The sequence below is a fragment of the Lampris incognitus genome, chromosome 2 (assembly GCF_029633865.1).
Source record: "Lampris incognitus isolate fLamInc1 chromosome 2, fLamInc1.hap2, whole genome shotgun sequence".
NCBI lineage: Eukaryota > Metazoa > Chordata > Actinopteri > Lampriformes > Lampridae > Lampris > Lampris incognitus.
The window spans coordinates 127706878-127727295 of record NC_079212.1 but is presented as its reverse complement, the minus strand read 5'-3'; the positions used below and the strand labels follow the sequence as shown (position 1 = coordinate 127727295).

At 43.5% G+C, this 20418-nt stretch overlaps 1 protein-coding gene across 2 annotated transcripts; it reads left to right on the top strand.

Moving 5' to 3' along the window:
* The first annotated feature begins 1119 nt into the window (after window positions 1-1119).
* On the top strand, window positions 1120-19044 carry si:ch211-253b8.5 (dysbindin). 2 transcript variants are annotated; one of them, XM_056274752.1, is made up of 4 exons: window positions 1125-1568; window positions 16571-16723; window positions 17497-17640; window positions 18226-19044. In XM_056274752.1, exons 1-4 carry the CDS (start codon window positions 1535-1537, stop codon window positions 18477-18479), a joined length of 585 nt encoding a protein of 194 aa, XP_056130727.1. In that variant the 5' UTR covers window positions 1125-1534; the 3' UTR covers window positions 18480-19044. The 2 variants fall into 2 exon arrangements, with proteins under 2 accessions (XP_056130728.1, XP_056130727.1); XM_056274753.1 differs by lacking the exon at window positions 16571-16723 and having other exon boundaries at window positions 1120-1568.
* The last annotated feature ends 1374 nt before the right edge of the window (window positions 19045-20418 follow it).

The window sequence follows — 20418 nt, the reverse complement described above, 5'->3', positions numbered from 1 at the left end:
AAATAGTGCTCGAGTTTTGCAAAAGGGACCTTCGCCAGGCCAGAACTTTAAAAGGACCCAGTGTTTATATGTCTTGTTGCAACGGTACAATCTTGGTAGCCTTCAGGAAAAGAAGAAGTTACTTCGGTGTGATTTTGAATACCTCTCTTAAACAAAAACATAAGCATCTGTACTTTCATTTTACTTTTGTTGTACTTGCAAAAGGTAAACTTGGGAACAGTATACTTAAACTTGACTTGCAGACGTGTTGAGTACTTTTTGCAAAAGACAGTAAAAGTAACGTAGGCAGATACTTTTACCATAAATGAAGCCTTGACTTGAATATTTTCATGCACTTCATATTCTACTTCCCACTTTATATTCAGGACATTTTAGGTCCCAAAAATCGTGTAAGTCCTGCCCTTAAAATAATGAAATACTTATTTTAGAAATGTGCTTAAAGTATACAATTTTGTAAGGGACTGGGCCAAGTAAGTAAGTCAATTTTGATATTTAATCTAGTTTATATTAAACTATGAAGGAAATCAGGATGTGTGAATGTACCACACGAAATGTTACCTTCAGTTTCTAGGTAATATTTTGAATGGACGTAGCTTAGAATAAATGGCTCTACCTGAAGCAATTTATGTTTATATTACATTAAGTCAAAGATCTTTAAATAGAGGACCGCCATCTTTTGATGCAAAGAGATCCCCTTATGGAATGAGGAAATGGCTTTACTTGAATAAAACAATTAAGCATCCACATTCAGGATTTGTCTTCTGTGAGGAATGGTATGTGCTCTGTGAAAAGAGGTTGCCTGAAGAGAGAGAAAAAGAAAGAAAGAAAGGAAAACAGCATTATAGTTACATGAACAGCACATGAATGCCATTACACTAGAGATATCTTGAATCTTGCCATTTAACATTTACAAATCCCAACTGACTTCAAGACTTATAGAGAGGTCTGAAAAGGGGGAAGAGAGGAAATACACAGAATGGCAGGATGGTATAGAATAGGAGACAGAAATAACAAAGGCATGGGACCGTCTTTGTGTGGTATTTTCCGCTCACTTACATAAAACCCTCTTCCTTTTCTCGAATCCCTTCCTTACTCACTCTGCTCCTCCTCCTCCCTCTCCCTCAGCGGCCAGTTGGTACGCTCTGCAAAGCCTAGCAGCTGGAGTCCCTTGACGGAAACAGGGAAGAAGAAAAAGAGAGCGGCGTTACGCTGGTGGAGCGAGAGACTCATTGTGTGTGAGAGAGTGTGTGTGTGAAAGAGTGTGTGAGTGTGTGTGTGTGTGTGTGTGTGTGTGTGTGTGTGTGTGTGTGTGTGTGTGTGTGTGTGTGTGTGTGTGTGTATCAGTTTGGAGGAATCGGCCTTACCGTGTGGTGTGTGTCTGTGGTGAAGAGGTGGAGATGATCTGTGGTGGACCCCCGGCTTCTCTGCTGAACTTCCAGAGGGCTGGCTGACCAATAGTTGTTTATCAGCTCTATTTCTGTGTCTTTGTGAAACTCTACTTCCCATCTCCTTTGGCTCTGGACTCCTCAGCACCATGAGCTCCTCAGCAGCCAACAAGCGTCTGACCTGTGAGTATCACTCAAAGCATCCTTTATTTCTGACTTGCAACTTTAAAGGGGCTTTTAAAAGAACTTTATGTATGTATGTATGTATGTATGTATGTATGTATGTATGTATGTGTCTGTCTGTCTGTCTATCTATCTATCTATCTATCTATCTATCTATCTATCTATCTATCTATCTATCTATCTATCTATCTATCTATCTATCTATCTATCTATCTATCTATCTATCTATCTATCTATCTATCTATCTATCTATCTATCTATCTATCTATCTATCTATCTATCTATCTATCTATCTATCTATCTATCTATCTATCTATCTATCTATCTATCTATCTATCTATCTATCTATCTATCTATCTATCTATCTATCTATCTATCTATCTATCTGTCTGTCTGTCTGTCTGTCTGTCTGTCTATTGTTATTTACATGGTGATTATTATGCCACAGGTGTGGAACATGACATTTCAATATACTAAAAAAACATATTTAGGTATCAGATATAGAAACGGAAACATGCACAAATATTGCACATTTAATGCAGCAAAGCATAACCCAAAGCAACTCTAAACTATTCTTGAAATAAATATTTCCAAGTAATTTCCGTCTAGACTTGTTCCAACGGTGAGTTTGTGGTATGTACATGAGCAAATTGTGCGTCAGCATTGTGTATGTATGAGCTATAATGTATGTATGGAACACGAAGACAAGAGTGTGACAGTGTTAAAAAAAGCCCCTGTTGTTGATGTGCCCTGAAGTGACATGTGCTCATAGAAGTGCTGCACAAGCCAAAATGAGACAGGAATGGTGAATCATCGCCCTGAGTAAGGTTCAGTTATCCCAGCTAAATGGGTGAGACACACACACACACACACACACACACACACACACACACACACACACACACACACACACACACACACACACACACACACACACACACACACACACACACACACACACACACACACACACACACACACACACACAGAGGAAGCCCTGGATTGGGGCCATCACAGAGCTCCAGACAAAGATCTCTTATTCCTAATGGGATTGTGCACATAGAGCTCATTGGTCCAGAGTGACTGCGACACTTTCTGCAGGCTGTGCTAGCGACACACAAACCCAGATAGGACAAGCTGACTGGAAAACTAATTAGTTTCTGTGAGATCAGTGGGTGATTTTGCGAGGTTGAATTAGAATCCGTCTGTGACTTGAGAGAAGATGTCTCCCATCTGTTGCTCTGCCTCAGCCTCCCTGCCCCGTGAGGTCTCGATTGGATGGGAATACTATGCTGGTGCCGGAATGTTGCAAAGCTAGATACCATGCAGAAACTCGGGAGATGAAACGGCACCTATACACTTCACTTACACATGCAATTGAACCCATAGAGTTGAGTCAGCTTGCACCCGGTTGAACCTCGCACTGCATTTCTTCAAGTTGGGTCAGGCCTCTGTCCTAAAATATTACTGAAAATAGTGTCAGTATAACTTCGGCCATGCTCGCACTGGCAATTTTTATAAGTATGGTCTTTTGTCAGACGGGCTATATCCACTGCCTTCTGGCAGACTGAAGTTTTTGCACCTCAGATATGATGGTAAAAAGAGAAAGCCCACAAGACAAGGTATATAAGCCTTTTGTAAAGTTTTATCTGCAGTGGAGCACGATCAGCTGTGACACTGCTCTTATCACAGTCACTTCTGCTATTTGCATTTAGATTAATATTATCGTGCTATACAAGAAACAGCAGGAATAGTGATGGGGTCTTCATTGACCAAACTCATTTAATGCAAATGCAAATATTAGGAAGATTATGCATGTTACTAGTGATGTCCCATGTTTTCTTTTTTAGTCTGTGTGTGTGTGTGTGTGTGTGTGTGTGTGTGTGTGTGTGTGTGTGTGTGTGTGTGTGCGTGTAAGAGGAAGATTATATAACCATGATTGACCTTCACTTAGTCACCTGTACCCCCCCCCTCCAAAATGTCAGACCAGTTCCTGTCATGGCTTCCCAAACAGATACATCCCCTAATTGGGTGTTTGAGTCATTCAAGTCCACAAAAGACACTCCAGCCGTGTGATCTTTTTCCGTACCCGTTTTCCGGGAACTCTGCCTCTGATTGGTTAGTACTCGTTGAGAGAGGGTTCACCAGCTATCTCTGATGGACTAACCCTATCCCTAACCCCACCCTAATCCTAACCTTAACCAACATAATCAACGGAGGCAACGAGTACTAGCCAATCAGAGGCAGAGTTCCCGGAAAACGGGTACGGGAAAAAAATCATGCACTACAGCCAGGTAACCAGAGACCCAAGTACTATGGTGAGAATTATCCCAACATGTCTGCCTGTCACATGAACTGAAACATGTACGTTTTTAAAACTTTTCTCACATCCATGCAGTTAGTTAGTCATAGTACTGCGGTAAACCTGCAGATCTTGGGCTTCAGTCTTGGCTGTTGGTTTTTCTCTAGCTGTAGTCGACACACAACGTACCTGAGCAATCCGCTTAAGGCCGAGGTCGATCAAACATCCCCAGCGGTTCTTATATCTGAATAACATCAGACACCGTAACAAATATGGGGAGAGGCAATCCTTATTATATACTTGAATATTGAGCAGCAGAAGTAAACATGATGTCTGTTTTCTTCTAAGTGGGACTCTTGAGTAATGATGTAGGCATTCCTAGCATGAGAAAAAGAAACGAGAGATGCTTTCCTCTCTCTAGCGGTGTTGCCGCTGAGCAAGGCACCTGACCCCAGCCAGCTTGGAGGGTGCTGCTCATTGCTCGGAAGAAGATGACTGTGAGCAGAAGACTTGTGCTGGCTGATTCCCATGTATGGGAATGTGTGTGAGAGCATGAATGTGAAGCAGAGCACTGCAGATTATCAGCGCTTGCTGAAATCTTTCTTGCGTTATACTCAACTGAACTTTCATCATCACCTAAAAATGCGAAGTGAATTTCACAGTCCAGCTGTTTGACCTGTCCCATTTTTCTGTAGGCTCACATCCACTTCAAGCAATAGCTGGTGAACATACAATTAGCACTTAAATTTTTAAAAAAAAGTAAACAAAAAAGAATGACAATTTTCGCTACTCTCGTATTTTAGCTAACACTTCATTTCAAGCTTACACATTTTGCTGCTAATGAAAATCCCAGTGAAACCCTAATGTCTCTTTTATCCTTATTACCATTTGATCTATTGTAATGTCTACGCTGTTTAAATTTGCCAAAGCACTCAGAATTACTGGCTAATATTAAATTTGCTGACAGTTCAACTATATACCCCTCTTATGCATTCACTGTATCATTCTCTGGATAAGAGCATTAGCCAGGAGTAAAATGTAAAAATGTATGGTGATATAAATGTGTTGGTTGTGTCTTTTGCATTGATTAGAACTGGGTCAGGACACTGACCCACAAGCAGGCCTGTTGTCAGTCTGGGCTTTAATGAAGGGGAGGGTTAACAATGATGTCATTGTTGATCTTCCACAGTGAGGCAACTGATGATGGTGCTCGGCACTGGTTTGCCCCACTGAAAAAAATGACAAGCAACATAAATAACATGCATATGTGCATTTAAAGATTCATACACAAACACACAGACAGTTATGCACATATACATATACTGCATACAATGACAGACATGAATACAAATATGCAGAAAGACACACACACAAATAAACCCCTTAACATATAAGTGCTTATCACAGAGAATAAATTCTCCGTGCTTTTGAAGACCATTTTAGACAGCAGATGGACAGAACAAGGGAGGAAGAGCAAAATAAGTGTATAAAGTAGACTGTCAGCACAGTTTATGTATATATTATTGTCTTTTTTTCTTCTTTTTTTGGATTTTCTCCCTTTTTCTCCCCAGTTGTATCTGGTCAATTACCCTACTCTTCCGAGCCGTCCTGTTCACCGCTCCACCCCCTCTGCCGATCTGGAGAGGGCTGCAGACTACCACATGCCTCCTCCGATACATGTGGAGTCACCAGCCGCTTCTTTTCACCTGACAGTGAGGAGTTTCGCCAGGGGGACGTAGCGCGTGGGTCATGCTATCCCCCCCCCCCGAACGGGCGCCCCAACCGACCAGAGGAGGCGCTAGCGCAGCGACCAGGACACATACCCACATCTGGCTTCCCACCCGCAGACATGGCCAATTGTGTCTGTAGGAACACCCGACCAAGCCAAAGGTAACCCGGGTATTCGAACTGACGAGCCCTGTGTCAACAGAATAGACTGCCACACCACCCAGACACCCCATATCATTGTCTCTTTAACAAGATTGTGACCCTGCCTGTATGATCAGTAATTATTGGAAAACTAATTTCTACCAACTCCCATAGTGACAGATAAATTAATGAATTCTGTAGCATTATATAATTTCACCTCCATCGTTATTGTACAGCTACCATCAGGTCATTCGCCTGATGACCCCTGGGATGCCATTACTCTTGCAGCAGCCCTTTGTAAGAGGCTGACATGTTGACAGTCAGCAGTCAATGTGTTGCATTCGGGGAATGGACAGTAAACATACAGCATCTCCCTTTGTGACTGAACACGTACCCAAATTCAGTTTCATTGTTCTCTTCTTCTGTGCCAACAACTGCCTCGTTTTTACACTAGCTCCCTCTAACTCAGCTGACCTTCCTCCCCGAGGCTGTTGTTGTTTGCTCTCATCCTCCTCCAGTCACTACAGTCATTTCAGTCCCACTAGCGTTTCTTCTCTCTGACCTTTACATCCCCTCTCTCATTTCTTTTGTTTTTCGGCTGCCTTTTCCTTTCTTCTGCACCACTCCCTTCTTTTCTAGCAGCTGGGCGTCACTCCATGTGAAACACAATCTCTCTCCTCTGACCAACCGAGGTGTCTGGATGAAAAGGGCAGGCGGTGTTGCGTGCTCTCCCCACAGAACAAACGGTGTTGAATTAGTAATACCTGCCATGTCAGGGATTAAGAGGCCGCGGTGCTGGCTGAACGAGTTCACCCAGAAGATTTTAGCAAAGTATTTTGAGGACCGATAAACAAATAAAGGTGACCTGGCGCTGTGGGAGCCAAACATTACGAAGAGCCCCTAACTCAGTATGTTCATCAATGATAAAATGACATTTCATAGTTTTTTCAGCTTTTTAGAAGCTTGGGTTGTTCTCTTTTTAAACATAAACCATAAACATTATATTATGTAAGGCAGCAAATGCAGCCGGTGTCATGGCCAAAGATTAACAAAAGTGTATGCACTGCAAAAAAAACAAAAACAAAAAACAAACCTAAAAATAACTTCATTTTCATCAATTCTAAATTATTTAATGTAACACCCCCCTCCCCTTTTTCTTCCCAATTGTACTTGGCCAATTACCCTACTCTTCCAAGCTGTCCTGGTCGCTGCTCCACCCCATCTGCCGATCCGGGGAGGGCTGCAGACTACCACATACTTCCTCCGATACATGTGGAGTTGCCAGCCCCTTCTTTTCACCTGACAGTGAGAGGAGTTTCGCCAGGGGGACGTAGCCCGTGGGAAGATCACACTATTCCCCCCAGTTCCCACTCCCCTCTGAACAGGCGCCTCAACCAAACAGAGGAGGCGCTAGTGCAGCGACCAGGACACATACCCACATCCGGATTCCCACCAACAGACACAGCCAATTGTGTCTGTAGGGACGCCCGACCAAGCCGGGGGAAACACTGGGATTTGAACCAGCGATCCGCGTGTTGATAGGCAATGGAATAGATCGCTATGCTACCTGGATGCCCTACACTTATTTTTCTTTTGAAATTTTTTCCGAAATAAGTAGAAAATTATCTGCCAATGCAGCAAGAATTGTTTTTGTTTTTTTTCTTCATTTGTTTAACAGTAGCTTGTTAAATGTGATTCTTTGACACTAATAATGCAATCTGCATTGAGTCGGTTTCTCCAGGAATCTGATCTGACATGATCTTGCTATGCAACTCTGCTTAATTTCATGATATTGACATTTGTTGCCAGAAATTTCCAAGATATGCTCATACAGCTATTGATATGCTTTGAAACAGGAAAGTCAAGTCTGGCAGGGAGTCCTCGCCACCTGGGCAGTATAAGCACTAGTTAACTTTGTCTTTTGCATCAGGACACTATGTTTCAAAAGCCTTGCTTGCATCTTGGTGGCATTCCCTCAAAATTGGGATCTGGCAAACCAGTCTACACATGGAGGAAATGATGGTTCCCACTGGGCTTTCTGACTGATTGTTGTTTATTTAGGGATCAGTAGGAAGAGCAGTCAACCAACAAATCTAAAAACAGCTGTATCATCTGGAAAGACAATTTTCACTGCTGAGTGCCCAAATACAATACATCTGATATGGGATGCACTCTTCCTGCTGCTGAACTTCTATTTAGGATGGTGATGTGCTCATATGTGCCTATGAGGGACAGCTTTGTGTTTTAGTCCCCAGATCAGTGCCTCCCATCTACTTCATTGACCAGCTGGAGTTTCTTAGACAATGCTAACTGCGTCATGTCCCCACAAAAAGTGTCTGTGGAAAGAGCCACATAGAATGCAACTTGATTGATTGATTGATTGATTGATTTGATTGATTGATTTGATTGATTGATTTGATTGATAGAAACTGGTCACCTCATGCAATGTGGGACAACATGACTGGAACATTTGTGCAGCCGCTAGAATACATAAGATGTGTTTCTCCTGTAGTTTTATGCTTTGTTAAATGAAGAAAGTGGTGTGTTCGGCAAACAAATGCAATAAAAGGGAATAACAAATGAAGACAGTCGAGCCCTGTATGTTTTTCACTTGTGTCAGCTGATAATTGTGATAATTCTGTCTTTGTTTTCAGGCAAAGTGTCTCTAATTACAAGACCTTTTTTATATATACTGTAATGTGACAAAAGGATAGGGCACTATATGCTGCAGTCAGAAACTCCCATTAACAAATGTCTTTTTTGGTTTAAAAAGATGGGTAAAATGGGTTAAAAAAAATGCCACCCTACCCCACCTCCATGTTCACCCCCACGTTCACTCCCATAGGATTTCACAATGATTTCCTGTCACTTGCATCACGTCAGGCAAGTTCCACTCCTCTACATCGCTGCTTTTGTCTGGCTTTGAATGAGTCCTTTCTTTTCCTCACCTCAGAGTTTGTCTTTATGTGTGGGAGGCAGACTGGGCACACACTCACTCTCTCTCTCTCTCTCTCCTCTCTCTCCTCTCTCTCTCTCTCTCTCTCTCTCTCTCTCTCTCTCTCTCTCTCTCTGTCTCTGTCTCGGTCTTGCTCTCTCTCTCTCTCTCTCTCTCTCTCTCTCTCTCTCCTCTCTCCTCTCTCTCTCTCTCGTCTCTCTCTCTTCTCTCGCTCTTGCTCTCTCTCTCTTCTCTCTCTCTCTCTCTCTCTCTCCCCTCGCTCTCTCTTTCTCTTGTCAGTCTGTCTGTCTTGCTCTCTCTCTCTCAATCTCGCTCTTTCTCTCTCGCTGTCTGTCCTTTCTCTTGCTTTCTCTCTCTCGCTCTGTCTGTCTGCATTTCTGTCTGCTCTAGTCACTCTACACATCCAACTGCCGCTGAGCCCTGATCTAGGGCACCCTTGAGAAAGAAAGAAAGAAAGAAAGAAGGAAAAAGAGAGTGAGGATGTGGACAAAGGATAGATAGCTAGATAGATAATTTTATTAGCCACACGACCAAGGCCGGTGGAGAATTTGTTTTTGGGTACACTTTACATTTTACACTCTGCAGCACAATACATACGTGGACAACAACAGACACTCCACATATTATCACGGACAATACAGTTACACAATAACAGAAATAAACATATCAGGCATAACAGGTGAAATGGTGGTTTGTTTAGTCTGAGTTGACAGTGAACCTGTAGCGCCTCCCTGAGGGAAGGAGCTGGAAGAGGTGATGAGCAGGATGTGAGGGGTCGGAGGTGATCTTCTTTGCTCGCTTTAACAGCCTGGTTAGTATGTAGAGATTCAACTGAGGGGGAGTGGGGTTGCCTATGATTTTTGATGCCTTGTTGACAATCCGCTGCAGTTTCTCCCATGTTTGACTGTCCATGCCGCCAATACCATACTGTAATAGAAGATGTGATGATGGACTCGATAAATGGCTGAGTAAAACAGAATGAGCAGTTGATGTTTGGTCCGGTATTTTTTAAGCTACCTAAGAAAGTAAAGTCATTGTTGAGCTTTTGCAATGATGTATTCAGTGTTAATTTTCCATTTCAGGTTATTGCTGATGTATGTTCCAAGGAATTTAAAAGAGTCGGTGATGGTGATGGAGACTCTGTTCATTTGTATGGGTGTTTACTGTTTAGAAAGAAACACAGAAAGCAAAAGAAAGGGAAAGTTACTAAAAAGAGCAATAAAATCTCTATTCTGCTGAATGTTAGGTCAAGCTGAGAGACCAGTGCACAATGTGCCCCCAGCTTGTTGATACCCATCTTTTCTCATGCCCCCCCCTTGTTACCTCTCTCCTGAATAGCCAGGCGTATTGGCAGACACACTGGATGTCTTGCAGTATGAAATGGTAAATGGATTGCATTTATATAGCGCTTTTCTAGCTGCGACAGCCACTCAAAGCACTTTACAATCGATGAATGCCTCACATTCACCCACACTCATACACCGATGACAGTGTCAACCAAGGTAATGACCAGCTCATCATGGGCAATCAGGGGTTAGGTGTCTTGCTCAAGGACACTTCGACATTTTTGCATGGAGGTGCTGGAAATTAAACCGTCAACCCTCCAGTTACCAGACGATCCGTTCTACCTCTGAGCCACTGCCGCTCCAAAACTAAATGGGTGAGGCTGGGGCAAGGATGACAAACTGGAAATGTGATCTCATCAGTATTGGATGTTGTGATCCTGTTGTTTTGGACCAAGTGGTTTCCTTGGTCACTGGAGGCATTATTGAAGGTCACCAGGGTCACCTGCAGCTTAGGGAAGCCTTATTGATCAAGACAGTTCAATGGTAAATGTATTGGATAAGGTATCAAAATCAATTTAAGGATATGCATCCTTAGCTAACCTTAATGTCTACATGGTCCCAGACCTTTAAGAAAAGTAATCAATGCAACGCTCACTCAGATTTCAATCGTGTGCAACAGCCACTTCCTAAGGGGTAGAATATTATAGATCTGACATCTAATTTACGTGCAAGTACTCATGTGTACATGCAGTTTTGTTCTTATCAGTCTTTTTTGTTCCCTTTTGAAAGAAAAGGAGGGATAGTTAGTGATCCTATACAAATTCTGCACTTTGTCTGTCATGATAGACAGAGTAGATCAGGTTACCTGTTGGTGACAGCATTCGGGGGCTTGACCCCAGGTTCCCCAAACATACCGTGATGCCTCAATGAGCTGGTTATATCTAAACATCCTTTTGAAACAAGATGGTCCCCGATTCCTTCTAACATGTCAAGTCAAGTTAGGAGTCAAGTTAAGAGATGATTGCATTTCTGATGATACCAGCGGCCCTACTTTCAAACACAAACTAACACACTTAACATGCAGTGGATTGGCCCTCGTGGACATATGCCTACACATATTTTTTTTGTCACTTTTGCATGAGGGTTGGTGTGTGCTTATCTCAGACAAAGATGAGAAAGATGTGGACAAAATGCTTACACTTTTGGTTCCAAACATGCACCACTTGAGTGATGTGACAGGTGTGCTTTTAATGAGTAAGAAGCATAATTTTTACAGTCATTGTGAAGCCAATAGTTTTAGGGATAGAAAATAATTGCCACAGGTCTTTCCAAGATTGTTGCTGGGAATAAAAGTAATGGTATACAAGCTGTGAGTGCCTGAGTGCACTCAGTCAGCTTCCCTCGTCATGGTATCATCTTAACTTCATCAATCACATCATATTTCTTGGGTGAGCCTTGTGGCAACACCATTATTCTCTCTCCTTCAGCTCATGTTAAAAAGCCATGTTTAAAATGCCTTAACCTTTCAGACAAGCTGGAAAGGACAATGGCGATGGCAAGACGTTCTGGGGACTCAAAGGCGAGGTATACAGCGGAAGGGAACTGTAATATTTATTTTATCACACCTCTGATGGTTAAGGAGACAAGAGCAGAGAGGACAGGAGGAAGAGGAAGAGAGGAGAAAAGGGTTGGACAGGACAGACCAGAACTTCACTGTGGAGTTTTTCCTAAACTGAATTGAGGATCTGGGGGATCTAAGGATATGGGGTGTCCTACATTGCCCTTATTCTATTTTTTATAGCAGAACATAACAGAATGGGATAGGTCAGGAGCAAAGCAGAAGCTACATTGTGGTCTGCAAGTATGTTAAGCTAGCTTGGGAACAATTAAAACTAAAGGATTGATGATAATCAGTATGATCAAGAAGATAAATGAAGAGAGCGAGGAGAGGTTTGAAGAAGCCAAGAGGAACAGTCAGGTGCAGAGAAGGACCCGATCTCATCTGGTAACCCAATTTCCCCTTGGGGATGAATAAAGTATTCTAATACAGATTCTGATGTAATAGCGATGCCCACCAGCGAACCCTGAAGCGGAAACTTGGAGTATTTATTAGTATGTAGTATAGAAGAGGCATACTGTAGTTAATGGAAGTGTGTCAAGTTATATAAGTTCGCAGTAATGCAGTTGATTTATTGGGTAAGAGACCAAGGCAAATAGACATACACTGTATAGTTTTGCTCCATACTGACTTTAACACCAGGCATATTACACCTATCACTGTGTGGTGAGGGCGGCACGGTGGTGCAGTGGTTAGTGTGGTCGCCTCACAGCATGAAGGTCCTGGGTTCGAGCCCCGGGGTTGTCCAACCTTAGGGGTTGTCCTGGGTCATCCCCTGTGTGGAGTTTGCATGTTCTCCCAGTGTCTGCGTGGGTTTCCTCTGGGTGCTCTGGTTTCCTCCCACAGTCCAAAGACATGTAGGTCAGGTGAATCGGCTGTACTAAATTGCCCCTATGTGTGTGTGTGTGTGTGTGTGTGTGTGTGTGTGTGTGTGTGTGTGTGTGTGTGTGTGTGTGTGTGTGTGTGTGTGTGTGATGGGCCTGGCGGCCTGTCCACGGTGTCTCCCTGCCTGCCGCCCAATTACTGTTGGGAGAGGCTCCAGCATCCCCGCGACCCTGAAAGCAGGATAAGTGGTTCGGATAATAGATGGATGGATGGACTGTGTGGTGAAAAGTGGCTGAAGGAAAGGTATTTGTTACTGTGCTGTTGAACCTTGGTGCTTTAAATAATATGTCTTGTGATTTTTTTTTTCGATCCAAGTCGGCATACCCTTTGATGCTGTCAAACAGTCATATTCTTGGGTTCAGCCCCCTCCATAGTCCTCTGTCTATCTGGTCCCAGAACTAGCCGGAGCCCAGGGCCCTAGAGGGAGGCTGTCAGACTAGGGGAGGGCAGATCTACTGTGACAGGCCTCTGTCCTGTTGTCACCACATACAACTCGCTCGGGCAGGACTCGTGTGAAGAGCTACGGATGTGCCCCGAGCTGACACAGCGTTTTAAAGAGGACAACTTGCTGCAAATTTTCAGTCTGCCACCAAGTGTTTTGGATTTTCATCATGGCAGTCATTTTATATGACTGTGATTTCTGGTTTGTCCTGGGTACGACGTTAAACTGCAACCGTTGGGTCATTGGCGACTAAACCGGCACCCCACTTCAACCCTTGGGTTGTTGTGAGGAGGGTCTGTGGACACCAAGCAGGACTAAAGACAAAACCTGTCAAAGGGCGGATGAGTTCCTCTGTGAACCAATGGCCAGCCATACCTGGAGAGGAGATAGGGATCACTGAAACACAATGAAGACTCAACCAAACACAATCACCATAAACGGTGGAAGAGACTTGTTGAGGCATCAGCTGTGCTCCTATGACCTCCATAGGTTACGGAACTGATGATGATGATGATGATGATTTCTGGGTACCACCTTACAATAAGGCATTCCTTATAAAGGGTTTATGTTTGGTTGTTTTAATGATGGTTGATGACTAATTTTTTAATTGTTATGAATCTGTAATAACACATCATAACGCATTAGTAAAAGACTTTTTGTGCTGACAGGTTGGAAACCCTATTTTTATCAAAACGGGAGAGTCCCCATACACATTCTCTCAGAAACAACACGACCATTGAGGAATGCGGATTCGCATCCTAGCGTACAAATAACATGACTTCAAAATATCTTGCAATTCATACGTAAAAGTTGGTTTCTGCACAGTTGTGACAGCAACTACAGTTACAATGATTAAGTTTAGGGTTAAGATTAGGTAGTGGTGGGGATCGCTGGTTCGAATCTCCGTGTTACCTCCAGCTTGTTTGGGTGTCCCTATACAGACACAATTGGCCGTGTCTGCGGGTGGGAAGCTGGATGTGGGTATGTGTCCTGGCCGCTGCACTAGCACCTCCTCTGGTCGGTTGGGGCGCCTATTCTGGGGGGGCTGGGGGGAATAGCGTGAGCCTCCCATGCGCTACGTCCCCCTGGTGAAACTCCTCACTGTCAGGTGAAAAGAAGCGGCTGGCGACTCCACATGTATCGGAGGAGGCATGTGGTAGTCTGCAGCCCTCCCCGAATCGGCAGATGGGGTGGAGCAGTGACCGGGATGGCTCGAAAAATAGGGTATTGGCCAAGTACAATTGGGGAGAAAAAAGATAAATAGAATAAATGAAAAGATTAGGCAGTGGTTAATTTTAGGGTTAAGATTAGGCAGTGGTTAGTGAGGCTGCCATCTGCGGCTATCTTTGTCTAATCATGTGGTTTCCAAGTAAATATACACGAAGACTCTTCTCTTCCCATGTGCATTTCCAACCTACAAAAAAAGTAACCTGTAACTTCTTGATGCTGATTTATGACACATTATTAAATGAGTTATCAGCATTAATAAAGTAATAAGTGACCCTTATAAACACTTGATAAAGTATGCCTTTCTGTAAAGTGCTAGTGATTTCTATTATTTCGAGGTGATGTTATAGTAAAAGTCAGTAGTTAGCAGCGTTCATGAAATTTCACTCATGAATTGTTCTTGTCAGGGCAACAGGAAGCGAAGAGGTTGTGTCACTGGGGACTCGTTCGTGTTCCCTGAGAGAGCTGAGCAGATTTGGAATCCCAGTTATTTTCCTTTTCTGGTATTGTAAACATCCAGGGCTGCACGCTGCTGTTGTCCACCACTTTTTTGGGTGGACAGACCTCACAAAAACAAGCCAGATAATCTTTACACTACCCCCATTTTAGAAAAGGTTTAAAAAGCTCATCCAATTAGCCCAATCCCTGCCCGCGGCCTCTAACTATCGCTCCCAGTCGCAGTCTTTGTTGTGAGGAAAGGTTGGATGAATGGAATTTAGGCAGATGGAAATGATGGGGGGGGGGGTCCACATTGGTAGAACGAAGATGAAAAGGCAGCAGCATAATTTGTCACTTTATTAAACTGATTTTTTTCTGAATGATATGCTTCATATCAACTGCACCAACACAGGATCATTCTAGGGTGTATTTGACATTGAACAAAAACAAGAGGAGATTAAAGAAGGTTTGTTTCTGAACGCATGTTATGTCATAAATTTGAGAAGGGAGGTTCCAGCAGGGTTTGGTGGATAAAGAAAAAAAAGTCCCCTATGATCTCAATGTGTATAAATCTAGCAGTATTATTCAAACACAACAAGTGAAGTTGGCGTTGCTGTTGCGGGACCAGTCCATGAAAGGCAGTACTAGTTGCTGAGGCGGTGATCCTTGCGGTACTGTTAGGATCATTTCTAACTTTTAAGTCAACAAAGAACAGTCTGTCTGTTTGTTTTAGAAACATCTGTCTGTCTCTGTATAACATGCATGAATACTGTGGACTGCTAAGTCATTAGATGGCGTCCCTTTGCAAATGTTCATTCTCAATTCAAGTGCTGTCTTCTTTGCAGTGTTGACGGTAATCTCTGATATTTACTGTGTGCTGAATCATTCAGGCCAGCATTCTGGTTCTCCTCATTGCTCCTTGCCCCATGTCCCATGCGCCTCCTTCACAGACACCAGGGATTTGCATGCTGCCTTATTATAATGGTGCTGATGAATGTGGAAAATGGGATTACATGCTATTTTAAGAAGATTAACAGTAACGACTGCAATCCATTGCTCTGCAGTGATTAAGCAAAATATAGGCCGGTGCACAGTGTGTCAGTTTGGTCAGGTTTTTTTTTTTATCAGAACCCTGAGGTCATTTATTTTTTTTTATTTTTTTTTTGCTTTTCCCCCCTTTTTCTCCCCAATTGTACTTGGCCAATTACCCTATTTCTCAAGCCGTCCCAGTTGCTGCTCCACCCCATCTGCCGATCCGGGGAGGGCTGCAGACTACCACATGCCTCCTCCGATACATGTGGGGTCACCAGCCGCTTCTTTTCACCTGACAGTGAGGAGTTTCGCCAGGGGGACGTAGCGCATGGGAGGATCACGTTATTCCCCCGGTCCCCCCCCCCGCCCCGAACGGCGCCCCGACCGACCAGAGGAGGTGCTAGTGCAGCAACCAGGACACATACCCACACCCAGCTTCACCCACAGACAAGGCCAATTGTGTCTGTAGGGACGCCTGACCAAGCCGGAGGTAAAATGGGGATTCAAACTGGCGATCCCCGGTTGGTAGGCAAGGGAAAAGCTGAGGTTATTTAAACAGTCCATACTGTACGTAGTATCAGTTAAGAGTGCTAAATAGTACGCAAAGTGTGTGGTAAGCCATGGTATTTATATGCTGACTGAAATTTGTTGGTGAAACCATGAAAGAAAAATACAAACGCATGAAAGGTGTTTGTTAATGGTTACAGAGTCATATAGGACAAATACATCCATTAATTTCTCACAGACATGCTGTAGACGTTCTGAAATAAGCTACTGATTTTTTTTCAGCTCTGCTGAAAAAAATGTCAACAGAGCTTCTCTCTTGCATTTGCTCAATGTTTCCCCATGTTACAAAACCTTTAGACCTCAGTGAATCTGGGTAAAATACATGGCTGATAATTAAACTCATAATGCTGGGGGGGGGGGGGGGTTTGTGTGCTTACCAGCCGAGGCAGAGCAGGCACAGAGGGTCCCAGACGTGGATGCAGTGAAGCACCTCAACCTGAAAGAGAGACAGCGTTTCTTTGAGGAGGTTTTCCAGCACGACGTTGACGCCTTCCTCTCCTCTGCACACCTGACTATTAGGGACTGCCGGAGACGTGGGTTTGATGAGTAGCATTTGTTCAGATAAATGTACATGCTCGCAAGAAAAGTGTCAATAGAGTGCATGCACACAGTATGGATGATACCTTGCGAGTTATAGGCGCAACTTCCGGCGCATCCCGTCACTGAACCGGAACTGGCGTTTTCCATGGTAACGGTACCCTAACCGTCTTTCTTAGAGCGATTTGTACTGGACCAAACATAAACAATACAATACAACACCGAGTTACAGACAGACAGGTTGATCAGCAAAAAACACAACAGAACGAAACAAATGTGTCACGTGGTACTGTGTAAATTGAATGGGGAAGACTATATTATGATATTGCAGTTTCTACCGACACACAAAGGTCAGTTTGTCATAGTTTAGATCAATAAAGTACCTCATTTTGTGGATTAAAATGTGAATACCTTCCATTGCTTCCAATGTCTGTGTGATGAAAGCAGTACTGATGTATGACCTCACCACATCACATCACATCACATCACATCACAATTACAATGACCTCGAATTAAAGGAGCACTTTCGCTATAAATGGCCATCACGTAAGAACTACATGAGATTACGCAATCTTCTTCCAGCATTCCTCCGAAAAATTCTTACCCTACTCAACATATACCCAGGCATTTTCTCATTTTGAAGGAATCGCGAAGATCATCTTTTGACAAAAGTGGGGGAATGCTTCCCCCCCGTGGCCACGCCACTGGACACACACATTCATATGAGATCCTTAAATCCCTTTGTGTTGTCCCCCTGTCCTCTTGGCAGCTCCCATTGGTAGCATTTCGTCAATGGAGGTGAATGTGGACATGTTGGACCAAATGGAACTCAGAGATATCTCGGACCAGGAGGCCTTGGACGTCTTCCTTACTTCTGGAGTTGAGGAGGGAGTGCTGGCTGCCCCATTGCCAGGTATGAATACTGATAGCGATATTGAGTTTCAAACAGATGCAGAGATCATTCATTCGACTCCCAATACTCCCCTACGGCTAAGTTCTTGGTGTGTGTGTGTGTGTGTGTGTGTGTGTGTGTGTGTGTGTGTGTGTGTGTGTGTGTGTGTGTGTGTGTGTGTGTGTGTGTGTGTGTGTGTGTGTGTGTTGTGTATTTTTGCTATTTTTATAAATTCTGCTCCGATTGTTGTTGCTTTTAATAAATAAGTTTTTAATGGCACTTTTATTTATTTTGCTAACTGTTTTAAGCTTGTCTGTACTTTTATAAAATTTGTCCGTACTTTTATTTATCCTACTTTATGCCTGTAAAGCACTTTGAATGACCTCTGCGATGGTAAAGGTGCTACACAAATAAAACTTGACTTGCCTTCCTGCAATGTGATGCAGTTGTTTCATTGTAAAGCCCTCTGTGTCTTCGGACTAGAAAGGCACTACAGAAAATCAGTCACTCAATTATTCATGACTATATATTATGTATATATGTGTGTGTGTGTGTGTGTGTGTGTGTGTGTGTGTGTGTGTGTGTGTGTCGCTCTTTCTAAATTAGTCCAAGGAAACAACAACAACAACGAGAAGGTTATCCGCAACGGACTCTTTCGTCATGTCCTTGAGGGTCTAGAGGCCAAGTCCCGCATGTCCTCCACCTCTTCGAACTCCTCCTTCAATAGCCAGAACGCCAATCAAAACGACGTAGACACCCCGGTTGTCCAATCAGACGAGGAGGAGACACAAGGCAATGCAATTCTGCCGAGTGCTGCACGCGCAGGTCGAGAGAAGGAAAAGAGTCCGTCTCCATCGTGACTGTAAAGGGCCCTCCCCACAACGGGTGCATGTGGCCTTTCAAAAACCAACGTCTTCCACAGCCTGATTACTAATACTGTTGCTTTGCTTTATGAGGTGTAGGGGTGTGTGTGTGTGTGTGTGTGTGTTTGATTTGGAGGTGGAGGGATTGTTTGAACTGCACAAAAAGAGAAAAAGCTTGCTTGTATCCTGCATGGAAACTGGTTTTTGAGCGTTTTACAAGGGGGGGGGGTCTGCTCCCGGTTTCTTACTTTGTAGCAGGTATAATTTATGAGTAGCAAAGTTGCAGCATCACAAACTTAAATGTTCTCAGCTTATATAGTATTAACATGGCTCGGGGATGTAAAACACGATCTGGAACTTTTAAAAGAAAATGATCAGCAAAGAAATGATGAATTAGGGGCAAGTTTGTCAGAAAAATGTTCATGATTGCTGTTATTATTATTATTTTTTAAGTAATATGTTGTCCAACACTTGTTTCTCACCTCTACATCTTTTTTTTAATTATATATCATTAAACAATTCCCACAAGGCTTTCGTGTCATAACAATAAAGGTGGAGAAACAGACAACTGTTCGTCTCGTGTTTCCGGGATGAAACAAAAGTTTGTGGAAATTGTGATTATCTTCTGGCTCGCAACTTTTTTCTCTTTTAGCTCACCTGAAAAAAACAACTGGAGGCACAGACTTTGCATCTCGCTCTGTCTGACAATAACCTACGTGGTGTCCTTATTAGAGACCTGCAGGACAGCTTCGTATACGGCTCTTAAAAATGCCTTGTAAAGAGGTGGGCTGTAGATCTTTGTAAGTCTGCTATCGATGCTAGAAATAAGGTTATTTTTCACGTAACAGGCTACACATAGACCTCTAAAACGTAAGTTTCATGGTCATTGAAGGGATTACAGAGCCAACCTTATTTCACTTCAAGGTAAAAATGCTTTAAAGTTTATAAAAAATAATAATTGGGGGGGGGGTCGTGTAGCGTAGCGGGTTTATTCCGTTGCCTGCCGACACGGGGATTTATAATGTGTTATAAAATTGACTCGACTTGACTTGACTTCATGCAGAGGCTCTGGTTTAGGGGGCCCCCGAGCCTCCTTCGGCCCCTGGGCCTCATCCAGCCATGCATATAGGTAGGATGAAATGAGATGAAAAGAACCGAACCGGAGGCCGGAGAGCCACGAAGCGCTGCGCATCTTTGGCGCGTCATCGCATAATGCTGCGAGGCAAGCTGAAACGAAGGTACCCGGTGAATGTTACAGCAAGTTCACTGACAGTTTCACACAGGAGAAACAAAGTGTTATCATCTTTTACCACAACACATGTACTTTGTTAAAAGAAACACTGAAGGGTAGGGAAAGTGCTCAACAAATAAGGAGCAAAGTAATCCAGTTAGTCAAGTAAATTCTCTATGAGACAGTACAAGCCTGTACTGTCCACAGTACACACACACACACACACACACACACACACACACACACACACACACACACACACACACACACACACACACACACACACACATACATGTATATATACACACACACGTGTGTGTGTGTGTGTGTGTGTGTGTGTGTGTGTGTGTGTGTGTGTGTGTGTGTGTGTGTGTGTGTGTGTGTGTGTGTGTGTGTGATAGAAATGGAGAGACATTCATTATCTCTGTTCTTTTCGGTGGTTCGATAAACGTGGGACATTCTAGTTGGTGTTATGTGATGAGCAAAGCAAAAAATGCAAAACGTGTTTTCATGAGAAGTCATATAGGGCGGAACTTTCAGTGTTAAAACAGAAAAGTGCAGGTGGGGTTGTGAAACGAGGATATTTCTCCCTCGCGGAGGATGCTCGGATGGATACTCGGCGCCTGTGATCGCTTCGAAAAACGCCACACACGTCCCGCGGCCGTAAGAAGGAATGTGGCCAGACTCCATTCAACAGTTCGCAAA

Excerpts from the sequence above, each read along its gene's own strand:
- si:ch211-253b8.5 (XM_056274752.1), top strand. The coding sequence starts at position 1,535 with ATGAGCTCCTCAGCAGCCAACAAGCGTCTGACCT. Across the intron at positions 16,724-17,496 it reads TATTAGGGACTGCCGGAGAC|CTCCCATTGGTAGCATTTCG; the intron begins GTGGGTTTGATG and ends TCCTCTTGGCAG. Across the intron at positions 17,641-18,225 it reads GCTGGCTGCCCCATTGCCAG|TCCAAGGAAACAACAACAAC; the intron begins GTATGAATACTG and ends TTTCTAAATTAG.